The sequence below is a fragment of the Physella acuta genome, unplaced genomic scaffold, assembly GCF_028476545.2.
Source record: "Physella acuta isolate Inbredline_101_S28 unplaced genomic scaffold, ASM2847654v3 ptg000059l, whole genome shotgun sequence".
Classification (NCBI taxonomy): Eukaryota; Metazoa; Mollusca; class Gastropoda; family Physidae; genus Physella; species Physella acuta.
The window spans coordinates 1-15847 of NW_026731579.1; the positions used below are offsets into that span (position 1 = coordinate 1).

At 41.7% G+C, this 15847-nt stretch overlaps 1 protein-coding gene across 1 annotated transcript; it reads left to right on the top strand.

Moving 5' to 3' along the window:
• The first annotated feature begins 7 nt into the window (after positions 1–7).
• Positions 8–15001, top strand: LOC131948606 (ferric-chelate reductase 1). Its single transcript, XM_059310213.1, has 15 exons — positions 8–179; positions 739–851; positions 974–1071; positions 1656–1842; positions 3925–4122; positions 4864–4959; positions 5557–5710; positions 6714–6836; positions 9078–9193; positions 11096–11182; positions 11547–11633; positions 12097–12196; positions 12377–12544; positions 13157–13287; positions 13769–15001. The coding sequence occupies exons 1-15, from the start codon at positions 8–10 to the stop codon at positions 13940–13942; spliced, it is 2004 nt and encodes a 667-aa protein (XP_059166196.1). The 3' UTR covers positions 13943–15001.
• Positions 15002–15847: the final 846 nt, after the last annotated feature.

Consider the following 15847-nt stretch of genomic DNA (forward strand, 5'->3'; position numbering starts at 1 on the left):
GTACGTTATGTTAGTTTGTCTGGGTCTGGTGGAGGTCACCCAGGCATACAGCAGTGGGGCGCCAGAAGGGGCGTGTGGCACCCTGATGCCCGGCCACGGCGTCCCCGCACAAACCTCACAGCCCCCCTTCAAGGTCACCACAACAAAAACAAATGTTGCCCCTGGTGAACAAATAGAAGGTGAGTCACGTGGTGGGGAGGTTGTGTGGTGGGGAGGTTGTGTGGTGGGGAGGTTGTATGTTGTGGAGGTTGTGTGGTGGGGAGGTGGGGAGGTTGTGTGGTGTGAAGGTTGTGTGGTGGGGTGGTTGTGTGGTGGGGAGGTGGGGAGGTTGTGTGGGTGGGGAGGTTGTGTGGTGGGGAGGTTGTGTGGTGGGGAGGTTGCGTGGTGGGGATGTTGTGTGTTGGGGAGGTTGTGTGGTGGCGTGTGTGGTGGGGAGGTATTAGGTTGGGGAGGTTGTGTGGTGGGGAGGTTGTGTGGTGGGGAGGTTATTTGGTGGGGAGGTTGTGTGGTGGGGAGGTTGTGTGGTGGCGTATGTGTTGGGAAGGTGTTAGGTTGGGGAGGTTGTGTGGTGGGGAGGTTGTAGGGTGGGGAGGTTGTGTGGTGGGAAGTTAATGTGGCGGGGAGGTTCAATGATAGTGAGGTTACGTAATCGAAAAATTAGGTGACAGGATTTAAACAGACATTGAATGTTGACTTGTTGATACATTAAACATCATGTAATTCAATTTGTTTTTCCAGTAACAATTAGCGGATCCAGTAATTTCAAAGGATTTTTTCTTCGAGTAAAGCAAGGTGGAAATTTTATCCCTGGAGAATTCCAGGCTACCCCTCTGGGTCAGCCTAAGTGCGATGTGAGTACCTGATCACCGATGTTTTTGTTTGACTAGACTAGGTCTAGTTCTCTAATTTTTACACCCATCTCAACTGAATCGACCTACACTCAGATTTCACTCTTATTTGTTTGTTTGTCCAGAAACAAGGTCTAACACACATCAGCCCAGAGCCGAAGACCACGGTCAAGGCCGTGTGGACGGTGCCAGCCAACGTCGCCCCCACCCCTTTACAGTTCGTGTGAGTATTGGTTGCTCCCTCCCCTGGGGTCAAGGTCACGAGAGAACCACGTCACCATCTTGTTTTTTACTTCCAGATTTCACCTCGTCTCTCAAGTATTCGCTATATATCTAAGATTTCGCCATATCTATCATATATTCGAAATGCCTCTCACACATTCCCCACGTCCCTCATATTTTCGAAATGCCCCTCTCATTTTCGCCCCGCCTCTCGTATATTCGCCACGACCCTCACCTATTCGCCACACCCATCACCAACTTCGCAACGCCCCTCACCTATTCGCCACGCCTCTCACATATTTACCAAGTCCCTCACATATCCACCACGCCCCTCACATATTCACCACGCCTCTCACCTATTCGCCATCTCCCACATGGCCACGCCCTTTAACTATTCGCCACGCCCCTCACATAATTGCCAAGCCCCTCACCTACTCACCACGCCCCTCATATACTCGCCACGCCCCTCACCTACTCGCCACGCCCCTCACCTACTCACCACGCCCCTCACCTACTCACCACGCCCCTCACGCCACGCCCCTCACCTACTCGCCACGCCCCTCACCTACTCGCCATCTCCCACAGGGCCACTGTGGTCCAAGAGAAGTCTGTGTTCTGGACACAGATCCCATCGGCTGAGATCTCCATTGGTGCGGCAGGACAGACCACGCCCATCATGCCGGGGATGCTAACCACGCCCCGTCTTGGAGGCATGACGACCACGCCCTTCATGGCAACGACGCCACGCAAAAACACAGGAGTCAACACCCAGGTGGGACTGACTCTGCTGGTCAGCGCTCTGTTTAGTTTGCTACTGGTAGATGGCTGCCTCTAGCAGAGCTCTAGACGTCAATCTTTGTTTTAGTTTTATTTTATTTTATATCACGCTCACCGTAACCACAGAGACCTTACTGTAGTGACCTTACTCCTACTTTAGGGACTGTACTTTAGGGACCTAATAGAGGAACATTACTAGATTGACCTTACTTTACAGACCTTACTTAACTTTGAATTAGGGACCTTAACATATGGACCGTACCTTAGTGGCCCTACTTTAGAGATCTTACTTTACAGACCTTACTTTAGAAATGCTACATTAGGGACCTAACGTTAGTGATATTGCTTGGGGCTTAACTTTCAGCACTTTACTTTCGAGACTACATAATTTACATATCATAGAGACCTTAGTGACCTAACTTTAGGGACCTTACAGAAATTACTTTAGTGATATTACTTTACAGTAATATTAATTTACAGACTTATCTTTGGAGACCTTACTTTACGGTCCTTACTTTACAGACCTTACTTTAGTGACTTTAGCGACCTTACCATCTGATTGTATCCACCCCCCCCCCCCCCCCATTACACCCACACACACACACCACCAAAACTATATGGTAGCTCAACTGTGACGTATTTAGTCTACTAACTTTTGTAGCCAGATAAATTCAATCCACCTATGTCAATTATTAATTTAGTCTTTTTTTAAACGACGCATGTAATCTTGGAATGGAAATTTGACCAAGTTGGAATTATTTTAAATCTTAAATTAATTTTTTATGACAAGCTTGTGCGATATTTTTGTTTTGTTTATTGAAATTCAAATGGAAAATAAAATTTCCAACTCTAGTCAAAACTCCATTCTACGTTTAATTTGTTTCACCATTTGTTCATACTTTTGTTTCCATTTATACCTAAAATTGCTCATATATTTTATCCATATCTTCAATAAACAAACAAAAATTGCACAAGCTCTTTTTATTTATTTATTATTATTTGTTGTGAATGGTTGTTTTTTTTCTTTGTGTCGATATGCCACAAACAGTCGAAGTCTCAAGTTTAAAAAGCTAAAAGGTTCATTAGGCTTACGACTAATAATAGTTAAGCCACGGCATTTGTAGACAAATGGACCGAACTTTTGAGAGTGTCAACGGACATTACAAAGAAAGAATTAGATTACGTCATTAGATGGTAGAATACAGCATCACCAACCTTAATCTTTGAACACGACATTTAGTTGAAAGTGAGCAGGAATATAGTCATGAAATATGCCCCTCCCCCTCCTCCATAATACCCTCAGTACATGTTACCAGCCAAGTGAGAACCTGGGCATTTTACAGAATTCTGAAATGGAGCGGTTGAGTATGGAATAAGTGTTAACTCGTATCCTTGCCTAGGCCTCCCATAGAAGGCCACAGAAGGGAACTAATAGAACTATAGAATAAACCTTTTCCCTCCAGAAAACGGCCTTACCCTAACCTATTCCCTAACCCTTGCCTTGTACCAGTTGTAGCCCTAACCCTAACTTATCACAGAATCCACATTGTTCAATTTGGATTGCTACTTTCGTTTTAACACACCTTATATGGCCTCTTTCCAGTATCGATATGTAACACTTTTCCTAAAGGAGTGCCTAAATAATGCCTGCTGCTGGGTAAATGGACGGGGGGGGGGGGGGGGGGTATGAATGGGGGTAATAAGGCGGCGATGCGGGGAGGGGGGGGGTAATAGTCCTGCTACAGCGGGTATGACAGTAGATGTCCTGGCATCCGTGTGTTAAATAGGTGTAAAACGTAGCTAACACCAGGTGGAGATGGAAAACATTAAAGTAACACACCATCACCAACAGCTACTAGATCGAATTCTTATAACCTTCTGTGTAGCAGATAAGTAACACAACATCACCAACAGCTACTATATCCGTAGCAGACAGTTACGTATGACTATGATGTCTATGTCGTAGCCGGTTTGTATAACTCTAGTGTGAAATTTAGCATTTGATTTATATATAAGAGTAAAATATATCCCCATTAACTGACCCCCCCCCCCCTCTTTGACTATTCCAACTCTCCAGAACCCCGGGGTGGTGACCGTTGACCCCCAGTGCGGCAAGACCAAGGGCTGCTACCACGACTGCTCCGGTGGGGGACCCTGCACCTACGTCATTTCCTGGCTGTATCAGCCGGACACTGTCCACTTCCAGTTCCTCTTCAAGACGCCGTCCACATCTGACCAATGGATATCTCTGGGCCTGTCACATGACCAGTACATGGTAGGCACGTCACATGTATCTGGCCAATTGTCTGAGTTGATTAGCCCTATATCTAATCGATCATTGAAAATCTTGCAATGGTAGGATACTGATACAATGGTAAGGTACCCCAAAGTGTTACAATGGTAAGGTACCCCACACTGATACAATGGTAAGGTACTCCACACTGATACAATGGTAAGGTACCCCACACTATACAATGGTAAAGTACCCCACACTATACAATGGTAAAGTACCCCACACTGATACAATGGTAAGGCATCCCACAGTGTTACGATGGTAAGGTACCCCACACTGATACAATGGTAAGGTACCCCACACTGATACAATGGTAAGGCATCCCACAGTGTTACAATTGTAAGGTACCCCACACTGATACAATGGTAAGGTACTCCACACTGATACAATGGTAAGGTATCCCACAGTGTTACAATTGTAAGGTATCCCACAGTGTTACAATTGTAAGGTATCCCACAGTGTTACAATGGTAGGGTACCTCGCACTGATACAATTGCATGGAAGGTTTGCTTGACTTGTGCAACTATAACTGAAGCAATACAACCTTGCTCTATAACCTCTAACCATGTCCTATAACCTCAGACCTACTTCCCCCTAACCTTGCCCTATATCCTCTAACAACCCCATGTCATCTAACCTTGACCTCTAACCTTGACCTGTAACCTCTAACCCCTAACCTTGCCCTGTAACCTCTAACCCCACTGTTCACCTGCCCATCACCAGGGAGACGACAGTGTCATGGAGTGTGTGATGGATGCTGGCACTGTCCAGGTCAAGACCTCATACAATACGGGCCAGTACAACGACTACCCTGATGACGTAGGTCGTGGGCGTGGCTAACTAGGCATTCTTTTCACACTTCAATCATAATGAGCTAATTAAATCACTCTCATCTCACTCAATCATAATGAGCTAATTTAATCACTCTCATCTCACTCAATCATAATTAGCTCATTAAGTCACTACAATCTCACTCAATCATAATTAGCTCATTAAGTCACTACAATCTCACTCAATCATAATTAGCTCATTAAGTCACTACAATCTCACTCAATCATAATGAGCTAATTAAGTTAGTTCAATCTCACTCAATCATAATGAGCTAATTAAGTTAGTCCAATCTCACTCAATCATAATGAGCTAATTAAGTTAGTTCAATCTCACTCAATCATAATGAGCTAATTAAGTTAGTCCAATCTCACTCAATCATAATTAGCTAAATAGGTCACTCCCATACCACTAATCATTCGCGGCTATTTTACCCACACTTTAACCCGTACGTGGGTCTATAGGGGGGGGGTCGAACTAATAGAGGGGGGGGGGTCGGGGACATTCGAGATTTTATTAGCTGCATGTACAAATAGGCTTAATAAAATGTAGGTAAACTGTTCCATGGTTTGACCTTTGACCTTCCAGAAACATGCAGGCATACACAACGCTGAGGGGTCAGTACGAGACGGGGTCATTGAGTGCAGCTTTGACCGTAAGACGCAGTACCCCCGGGAGCCCAAGGTCTACGACCTGAGTAAATCTTATTACCTGATGGTCGCATACGGTGAGGCTGTCTCAGGTGAGTGTCTCAGGTGATTCTAGGGGAGGCTGTCTCAGGTGAGTCTATGCTGTCTCAGGTGAGTCTATGTGAGGCTGTCTCAGGTGAGTCTAGGTGAGGTTGTCTCAGGTGAGTCTAGGTGAGACTGTCTCAGGTGAGTCTAGGTAAGACTGTCTCAGGTGAGTCTAGGTGAGGTTGTCTCAGGTGAGTCTAGGTGAGACTGTCTCAGGTGAGTCTAGGTGAGACTGTCTCAGGTGAGTCTAGGTGAGGCTGTCTCAGGTGAGTTTAGGTGAGGTTGTCTCAGGTGAGTCTAGGTGAGGCTGTCTCAGGTGAGTCTAGGTGAGACTGCCTCAAGTGAGTCTAGGTGAGACTGTCTCAGGTGAGGCTGTCTCGGGTGAGTCTAGGTGAAACTGTCTCAGGTGAGTCTAGATGAGGCTGTCTCCGGTGAGTCTAGGTGAGACTGTCTAAGGTGAGTCTAGGTGAGACAGTCTCAGGTGAGTCTATGCTGTCTCAGGGGAGTCTATGTGAGACTGTTTCAGGTGAGTCTAGGTGAGACTGTCTCAGGTGAGTCTAGGAGAGGCTGTCTCAGGTGAGTCTATGCTGTCTAAGGTGAGTCTAGGTGTGGCTGTCTCAGGTGAGTCTATGCTGTCTAAGGTGAGTCTAGGTGTGGCTGTCTCAGGTGAGTCTATGTGAGGCTGTCTCAGGTGAGTCTAGGTGAGGCTGTCTCAGGTGAGTCTAGGTGAGGCTGTCTCAGGTGAGTCTAGGTGAGGCTGTCTCAGGTGAGTCTAGGTGAGGCTGTCTCAGGTGTCTAGGTGAGGCTGTCTCAGGTGAGTCTAGGTGAGACTGTCTCAGGTGAGTTTATGTGAGGCTTTTGGCTACGCCTAGCTAAAGCTGTGTGACACATAACTTACCCATAACGTATGTTTCAGGTAACAAATTCCCCACGAAAAGTTACCCAAAACTTGTATTTCAGGTAACAAATTCCCCCACTCCTACGAAATGTTACCCAAAACTTTTATTTCAGGTAACAAATTCCCCCACTCCTACGAAAAGTTACCCAAAGTCTCCTCAGAGAAAATCAGTTTCCAGTCAATCGGGAGTGTAAAGGGCGGGGCCGGGCCGGTCTATCCCATGGTCAAAGCTCACGGTAAGATTTGTTAACAATTTGGTCAAATCTCATGGTAAGGGTTGTTAACATTTTAGTCAAATCTCATGGTAAGGTTTGTTAACATTTTGGTCAAATTTCACGGTAAGATTTGTTAACATTTTGGTCAAATTTCATGGTAAGGGTTGTTAACATTTTGGTCAAAGCTCACGGTAAGATTTGTTAACAATTTGGTCAATTCTCATGGTAAAGGCTTTAACATTTTCTTTCTCGGTTTTGGGATTTAAATTAAGGGTCAGGGTTTTAAATTTAGACTAACCTCTTAACATCACAATAAAGTTAAAATTTAAGTCAAAGCTGTTTTTTGTGGATGATATCAAAACTGTATCTTCTACTTTTAACGAATTTTGAAAACTAAAATTGGATTAGAAATAGGAAGACTAAATTCATCGTAAATGGAAATTAAAAAAGAAAACACATTTCCACCAGAAAAAATTGTATTTATCAGCAGGAATAAATCAGTTTACTATCTCTGTGTGTAAAATCTAAGTTTATTTTAATGACTCCGTTTCTGTTCCGATTCTTTTTCCCGCCCTGTTCTGATCCTATTTTTCTTTCTCTCTTAGTTCTGCTCGTCGTGGTGGTCGCTATCTCCCTCTCCTTGTCTTCAAGTTAGTGCTGGATGCTGGCTCGGCAGGGGAACTAACTCTGTGTCTTCAATGAGGGGCGAATACTCTTTTTATAAACGCACCATTTAAATTAGATGGCAACAAAATATATTTCAGGAGCTTTCTCATTATACGTGTATAAGCCAAATAATAATTCAAACGTAAAAAAACGATATTATTTAGATACATTTAATTAAATACGCTTTTTTTAAACAATCAATTTTTAAGGGTCTAATTTGTATATGTAAACCTGAACTGTTGTTTTTTTAATGCAATAAAAGAAAATATTTAGTACAAAAATTATGACATTAAGCCAATTTCATGTGATTAGCTACTAAGATTTTTTTTGTCTTTAGAAAAAAAATTCCATCAAGTATGTCTTACCTACATCCTGGTTATTTGAATATTTCCATCACTAATACATTCTAAATGCTTTCTAGATATTTTGATATACAGGTCTATGGTTGATCTGTCGGTATTTTCTAAAGGGAACAAGATTAAGATTTAAACATATTTGGGTTTTTTTCTTCATCATTTTATCCCTTTTATAAAGTAGGACTCTATCCTCGTTAAATAATTCTTATTAGTGTCATTAAATTTATTGTCAAGATTTATTTGTCTCGAAGTATTTTGGTCTCGTTTAAATTATTGTCAAGTTTTATTTATCTCATTATAACTGTTGTTAAGTTTTTTTAGTCTCATAAAACTGTCTCAATCTATTTTTGCAAGAGTATTTTCCTCCTTCAAAAAACCAAAGAATTTATTGCAATGTATTTTAGTGCATGAAAGATTTGCACAAAATATATTTCTCGCCTTATGAATATTTATTTAAAAACATTTAATATTTTCTTTTAATTATGTATTTAAAAGATTGCTTGAAAAATAATCAATAAAGATACAAAATGTATTAGCAAACTTCCATATGTTTTGACTATTGATTGCTAATTAATTTAATAACAGTTAATGTATTGTTATATTTTTTGGAAATAGGCGTAATTAGATTTAAATTTAATCTATTGTGAAATGGAAATTATATTTGCAAATGTAGACACAAGTATTAAAATTATTGATTAAGAACAGACTGTAACACATATTTAAACTACACACAAACTTAAGACATAGATAAGTTAAGGTTTATACTCTCATTAAATATTATAGATCTACATCCGTTTCTTCTTCTCATATTTTTACTTCCTACTTCTATTGCATTTCTTGTTTGTGGGAACTAATCGAAACAATTATCATTTTATTTGTATTGGGTGGAAAAAATTCACAATATCTGATAACCCGTGGATGATTCACTATAACATTCACTGTATCTTGGCTCGGTGGAAATAAAATTCCGGTCTTAATTTTAAATAATTAGCAATTAAGTTAGCTGAGCAGGTTTAGTAATATGACAATAACAATTTAACCTCTTTGTATAATGTATCGATAATTGTGAACTAAAAATGGAATGAAAGAGATGTAATATTTTTCTGACGATTCAATTATGATGTAGACACCATGAATTTCTCTAACAAAATGAAAGGAACATTTTAAAAACCTTGCCTAACATGACGAAAATTTAAAAATTAACAAAAAACTCACAGCCAGCCATTTTTGACTTTTGCAGGAACGTCCATGACCTTTGCCTGGATGTTGTTTGCAAGCTCCGGTCTGTTCATCGCTCGTCACGGCCGCTCCATGTTCAACAACTCCAAACCATACGGGCTGCTAGTGTGGTTTCACGTTAGTGAACTTTTGTGTGGTGTCACGTTAATTGTCCTTTCTTGTGTGGTTTCACGTCAGTGAACTTGTGTAGTGTCACGTCAGTTGTCTTCTCTTGTGTGTTTCACGTCAGTTGTCATGTGTGGTGTCACGTCAGTTGTCTTGTGTGGTGTCACGTCAGTTGTCTTGTGTGGTGTCACGTCAGTGAACTTGTGTCGTGTCACATCAGCTGTCTTGTGTGATGTCACGTCAGTTGTCTTGTGTGGTGTCACGTCAGTTGTCTTGTGTGGTGTCACGTCATTTGTCTAGTGTGGTGTCACGTCAGTGAACTTGTGTAGTGTCACGTCAGTTGTCTTGTGTGGTGTCACGTCATTTGTCTAGTGTGGTGTCACGTCAGTGAACTTGTGTAGTGTCACGTCAGTTGTCTTGTGTGGTGTCACGTCAGTTGTCTTGTGTGGTTTCACGTTAGTGAACTTTTGTGTGGTGTCACGTCAGTTAACTTTTGTGTGGTGTCACGTCAGTTGTCTGGTGTGGTGTCACGTCAGTTGTCTGGTGTGGTGTCACGTCAGTTGTCTTGTATGGTGTCACGTCAGTTGTCTTGTGTGGTGTCACGTCAGTTAACTTTTGTGTGGTGTCACGTCAGTTGTCTTGTGTGGTGTCACGTCAGCTGTCTTGTGTGGTGTCACGTCAGTTGTCTTGTGCGGTGTCACGTCAGTTAACTTTTGTGTGGTGTCACGTCAGTTGTCTTGTGTGGTGTCACGTCAGTTAACTTTTGTGTGGTGTCACGTCAGTTGTCTGGTGTGGTGTCGCGTCAGTTGTCTTGTATGGTGTCACGTCAGCTGTCATGTGTGGTGTCACGTCAGTTGTCTTGTGTGGTGTCACGTCAGTTGTCTTGTGTGGTGTCACGTCATTTGTCTTGTGTGGTGTCACGTCAGTTGTCTTGTGCGGTGTCACATCAGCTGTCTTGTGTGGTGTCACGTCAGCTGTCTTGTGTGGTGTCACGTCATTTGTCTAGTGTGGTGTCACGTCAGTTAACTTTTGTGTGGTGTCACGTCAGTTGTCTTGTGTGGTGTCACGTCAGTTGTCTTGTGTGGTGTCACGTCAGTTGTCTAGTGTGGTGTCACGTCAGTTAACTTTTGTGTGGTGTCACGTCAGTTGTCTTGTGTGGTGTCACGTCAGTTGTCTTGTGTGGTGTCACGTCAGTTGTCGTGTGTGGTGTCACGTCAGTTGTCGTGTGTGGTGTCACGTCAGTTGTCGTGTGTGGTGTCACGTCAGTTGTCGTGTGTGGTGTCACGTCATTTGTCTAGTGTGGTGTCACGTCAGTTGTCTTGTGTCGTGTCACATCAGCTGTCTTGTGTGATGTCACGTCATTTGTCTAGTGTGATGTCACGTCAGTTCACTTGTTACACGACATTTTAACTAGCCATCTCGTTACCTCAGCATTTCCAAATGACCACATTCCCACCTGCATTACACGAATAATTAACTAGCCATGTCGTTAACTCAGCAATTCCAAATGACCACATTCCCACCTGTATTACACGAATAATTAACTAGCCATCTCGTTATCTCAGCTATTACAATTGAACACATTCATACCTTTATTACACGACATTTTAACTAGCCATCTCGTTACTTCAGCAATCACAACACATTCCACCTGTAGACATTTTAACTAGCCATCTCGTTACTTCAGCAATCACAACCCATTCCCACCTGTAGACATTTTAACTAGCCATCTCGTTACCTCAGCAATCACAACACATTCCCACCTGTAGACATTTTAACTAGCCATATGTTACCTGAGCAGGTCCACCGCTTCTGTATGACCACAACATTTTAACTAGCCATCTCGTTACTTCAGCAATCACAACACATTCCCACCTGTAGACATTTAAACTAGCCGTATCCTTACCTGAGCAGGTCCACCGCTTCTGTATGACCATGACTGCCCTCTTGACCCTGTTGGGATTTATTTTGGTCTTGGTGGAGTCCAAAGGCTACAGCAAAGTAAGTTTTGTCCTGTAGACTTAGAGTAGTGGGTGGAAGATTAACGTGTTTGTTAGGTGGGTGGCAGGTTAACGTAAGTCTTTGTTAGGTGGGTGGCAGATTAACTGTCTTTGTTAGGTGGGTGGCAGATTAACTGTCTTTGTTAGGTGGGTGGCAGATTAACTGTCTTTGTTAGGTGGGTGGCAGATTAACTGTCTTTGTTAGGTGGGTGGCAGATTAACTGTCTTTGTTAGGTGGGTGGCAGATTAACTGTCTTTGTTAGGTGGGTGGCAGATTAACACATGTCTTTGTTTAACCGATTGAATTCAGATTTTAAATGACTGTTTTAACCCACTAACCTCAAGTTTTAACCGACTGACCATAGATTCCAGATACCCCGTCTGAGAAGAGCTGGTACCGCATGCTACATCCGCCCATAGGTCTTGTGTTGATCGTCATTACCTTCGTTAATGTAAGTCAACATTGTCATGACTTTTATTATTGTAAGCCGAATTTCTAATGACCTTTGTTAATGTAAGTTAGCCTTGTCAGTGTCATTTTTTAACGTTATCTTTTCAACATTTCAGAATCTAAAATTAACACGTCCAAATGTCATATTTTAACTTTAACTTGTTAAAAAATGTCATATATAAACTTTAACGTGTCTAAATGTCATGTTTTAACATAAACACTTCCAAATGTCATATTTTAACATAAACACGTACAAATGTAATATTTTAATTTTAACTTGTTAAAATGTCATATATGAACTTGAACGTGTCCAAATGTCAAATTTTAACTTTAACTTGTTTAAAATGTCATATTTAGCATGTCCAAATGTCATATTTTAACTTTAACTTGTTTAAAATGTCATATATGAACTTCAACGTGTCCAAATGTCATATTTTAACACACCTGACCTTATCCTAATGTAGCCCCTGATGGCCCTGTTTAGACCTGACATTAAGGCGCCGTCCCGCAAACATTTTAACCGCATCCACTGGGGCATTGGCCAACTAGCCTGGATCCTATCTAGTGAGTGACCAACTGACCTGTCTCATTCTCTCATAAAATTATGCCTCCATATAATGACTGCGTATCAATCAGACAATGCCGACCAACATGCTGAGCTTATTCTGACCTGTCGTACTCGTTTACTCTTTGTTTCAGTCGCCCTCATTCTAACATGTTGTACTCGTTTACTCTTTGTTTCAGTCGCCCTCATTCTGATCGGCCTTGACCTGAACAAATCCCAGTCCGACATCGAGGCTATCTATGTCGTCTTCGCCTTCATCGCCTACCACCTCTTGATGGAGATCCTCATCCGTTTGGTGCCCTTCATCTTCGGCTTGTCCTGTGGCTGCTGTAGATGTAGATGTTGTAGTAAGTTGATGGTGTGGCACAATAGGTCATAGGATATAGATGTAGAAGTTGTAGTAAGTTGGTGGTGTGGTACCATATAAGGTCAAAGATGGTGTAGTAAGTTGATGGTGTGGTACCATATAAGGTCAAAGATGTTGTAGTAAGTTGGTGGTGTGGTACCATTATAGATGTTGTAGTAAGTTGATGGTGTGGTAGCATAGGTCATAGATGTTGTAGTAAGTTGTTGGTGTGGTACCATCATAGATATTGTAGTAAGTTATCGGTGTGGTATAATATCAGGTCAAAGATGGTGTAGTAAGTTGGTGGTGTAAGTTATTGGTGTTGTACCATCATAGGTCGTAGATGTTGTAGTAAGTTGTTGGTGTGGTACCATCATAGGTCATATATGTTGTAGTAAGTTGTTTACCTAGGTGATAGATAACGTGTTATATGCATTACATGTAGTACTGTAATTAAGTGTAAGTACTGTAAATTAAGTGTAAGTACTGTAAATTAAGTGTAAGTACTGTAAATTACATGTAGTACTGTAAATTACATGTAAATAGTGTAAAGTAAGTGTATTGTAAACTACATGTAGTACTGTACCTTTCTCTACACCACACCTGAGTGTAGAAAACAAGCGCAGCTACGACCTCAACATGACGGACATGTCCAGTAGTGAGGTGCCCAGTATGGCCGGACAGGGAGGTTCCTCATACGACAAGGAGGTGGAGGAGGAGGACAAGATCACTGCCCATCGCAGGGTCAGTGCTAGAGTTGTCTCACTTGGAATTTTCGGGGGGGGCGGTAGACTTTCTTCGGGGGGGGGGGGGCGGACACTGTTAAAAGTAAATATTTTCTATATAAATTATATAAAATTTCATTTCGTTTAAGGGGGCGGTAAAAAAATTTCGGGGGGGGGCTTCGTCCCCCCGAAGAGATGCCTGGAAGAAACTCTGGACAAGAACTGTACTATAGCTATGACGTGTAGTCTGAACAAGCGAAGTTTACATTCCCACTTTAATTGTGTATGGTCGCACTACAGTTCACTGAAAATCTTGCCATTATGTTAAAGCCCTTACAAAGTGAAGCGGCCTACCCTTGCTTTTTGCTATAGCCATTATATTTTATGAAGATTATTTAAGGTTTTGGTAAACAAAATAAGAAAACATGTTCCAACCAAATCTTGTATGTGGTGGCATGTCATGGTGGATGAACAAGCTGACCTGGTGTTTTGACTTGCAGAAGAACATCGTGCTGACGTTGATGTTGGTGTTCCACATGATCGCCTCCGCCTGTTTCGCCATCGCCGTCCTCTTCTTCTTCCTGCGTCGTCCCGTGGACGAGGCGGAACTACACGCCAGCCCCACCGAACGTTACGAGCATGACGACAGTGTCCACGTCATCGGCGCCAACTAGATGACGTCACACGCTAGATGACCTCTGCAGACCTCGTGGAACCTGAAGAATGTGTCAGGAATTTTAACCCTTGTTCAAAACTAGGACAGTTTTTTAAAAATCTAATTTAGTCTTCCTGTCTTACTGTATTACGATTCGTGCAAATATTATGTACCTTTTTGGCTTTCTGTCTCACTGTATTATGATTCGTGCAAATATTATGTAACTCAGAATACGTTGATGGGGATTGTTAATAAATTATGTTAAATGGTCAAGAACTGTCACAAGGTTGTTGATATTTAAATAAATTTCCCTTTTTTTCTAATTGCCCACTGTTAGCTTCTTGTTTAATGATCTATTTCCTAAAGGGCTATGGCATTTGTAGGTATAAATATAAATAGAATAGTTCTTAGGCACAAATTATAGAAACAGTGTTTATAAAAAAAAAATTGAAGGTTCTTTGTCTAAGAGGAAAGGGGGGGTGTGGATTTACTATATAATATGGAGGGTGTCCTGTAAAATTGTTGTATAACATTATATATCCCGTGGTGTATTAGATGTTTTTGTTACATAATATGTGCACGGTCCATTTGTTTTAGTTTGGAAAAAAAAATCATTTAAATTTTATTTTTTAGTTCGAAAATCTTTGCCCAGTAGTCAAGCAGACAAAAGCAGACAAACATTTCTAAATGCAAACATAGTTAGACATGTTCACTCTTCAATTTGGTCAACTACGATCATTTATTAATTACCTTCCCGTGTCCTCTAGATGTAAACGGTGCATTTATTCAGAGCTATTTCAAGATTATTGCTATTCAGATTATTTTTAAAATTAATTTACATTCTAGGATTATTTAAAATATTCTACATATTTTAAAATTGTAAAAATTCATGCTTTGATTTTTATTTAAAAAATCATGATATATTTTTTCCCAAAGAATAATTGGCAATATTCGACTTTTACACGATTTTATCTGTATATTGTATACCTGACTGGGTGACAATCAATTTTACGAGTACGACAATCAATTGTAAAAGTATTAAGCAAGACAATCACCAAAAACTTCAATAAAATCAATCCTAAGCTTTTGTTTGTTCGCTATTCAGCTTTGTTTTCATGGGGGAAATCCCGTACCTCTTTCAGTCCGTCTCTGTTTCCGGCTACCGGATCTGTTTCCGGGTGTCCGGCTTTGTTACCGGGTATGGTATTTGCGGCTGGAGAAATGTTTACAGAGTTCTCATAAGACCTTGTCAGGGGGTATAACTCAACTCTCTAGTCAAATAAAATGGGACCTTGTCAGGGGGTATAACTCAACTCTCTAGTCAAATAAAATGGGACCTTGTCAGGGGGTATAACTCAACTCTCTAGTCAAATAAAATGGGACCTTGTCAGGGGGTATAACTCAACTCTCTAGTCAAATAAAATGGGACCTTGTCAGGGGCTATAACTCAACTCTCTAGTCGAATAAAATGGGACCTTGTCAGGGGGTATAACTCAACTCTCTAGTCGAATAAAATGGGACCTTGTCAGGGGGTATAACTCAACTCTCTAGTCGAATAAAATGGGACCTTGTCAGGGGGTATAACTCAACTCTCTAGTCCATGGGTCTCCAAACTTTTCAGTCCGAGGGCCGCATTAACTATCAAATTTCAGTTCGGGGGCCAGTTTCTTCCAGGCACGTATTTGATTTTTCTGGACAAAGTTCCTCAGCCATCACCAACCAACGTTTTTTCCGTGCACGAAAAGATCTCAGCGGGCCGGATGAGAGGAAATCGCGGGCCGCATCTGGCCCGCGGGCCGTAGTTTGGAGACCCCTGCTCTAGTCGAATAAAATGGGACCTTGTCAGGGGGTGTAACTCAACTCTCTAGTCGAATAAAATGGGACCTTGTCAGGGGGTGTAACTCAACTCTCTAGTCGAATAAAA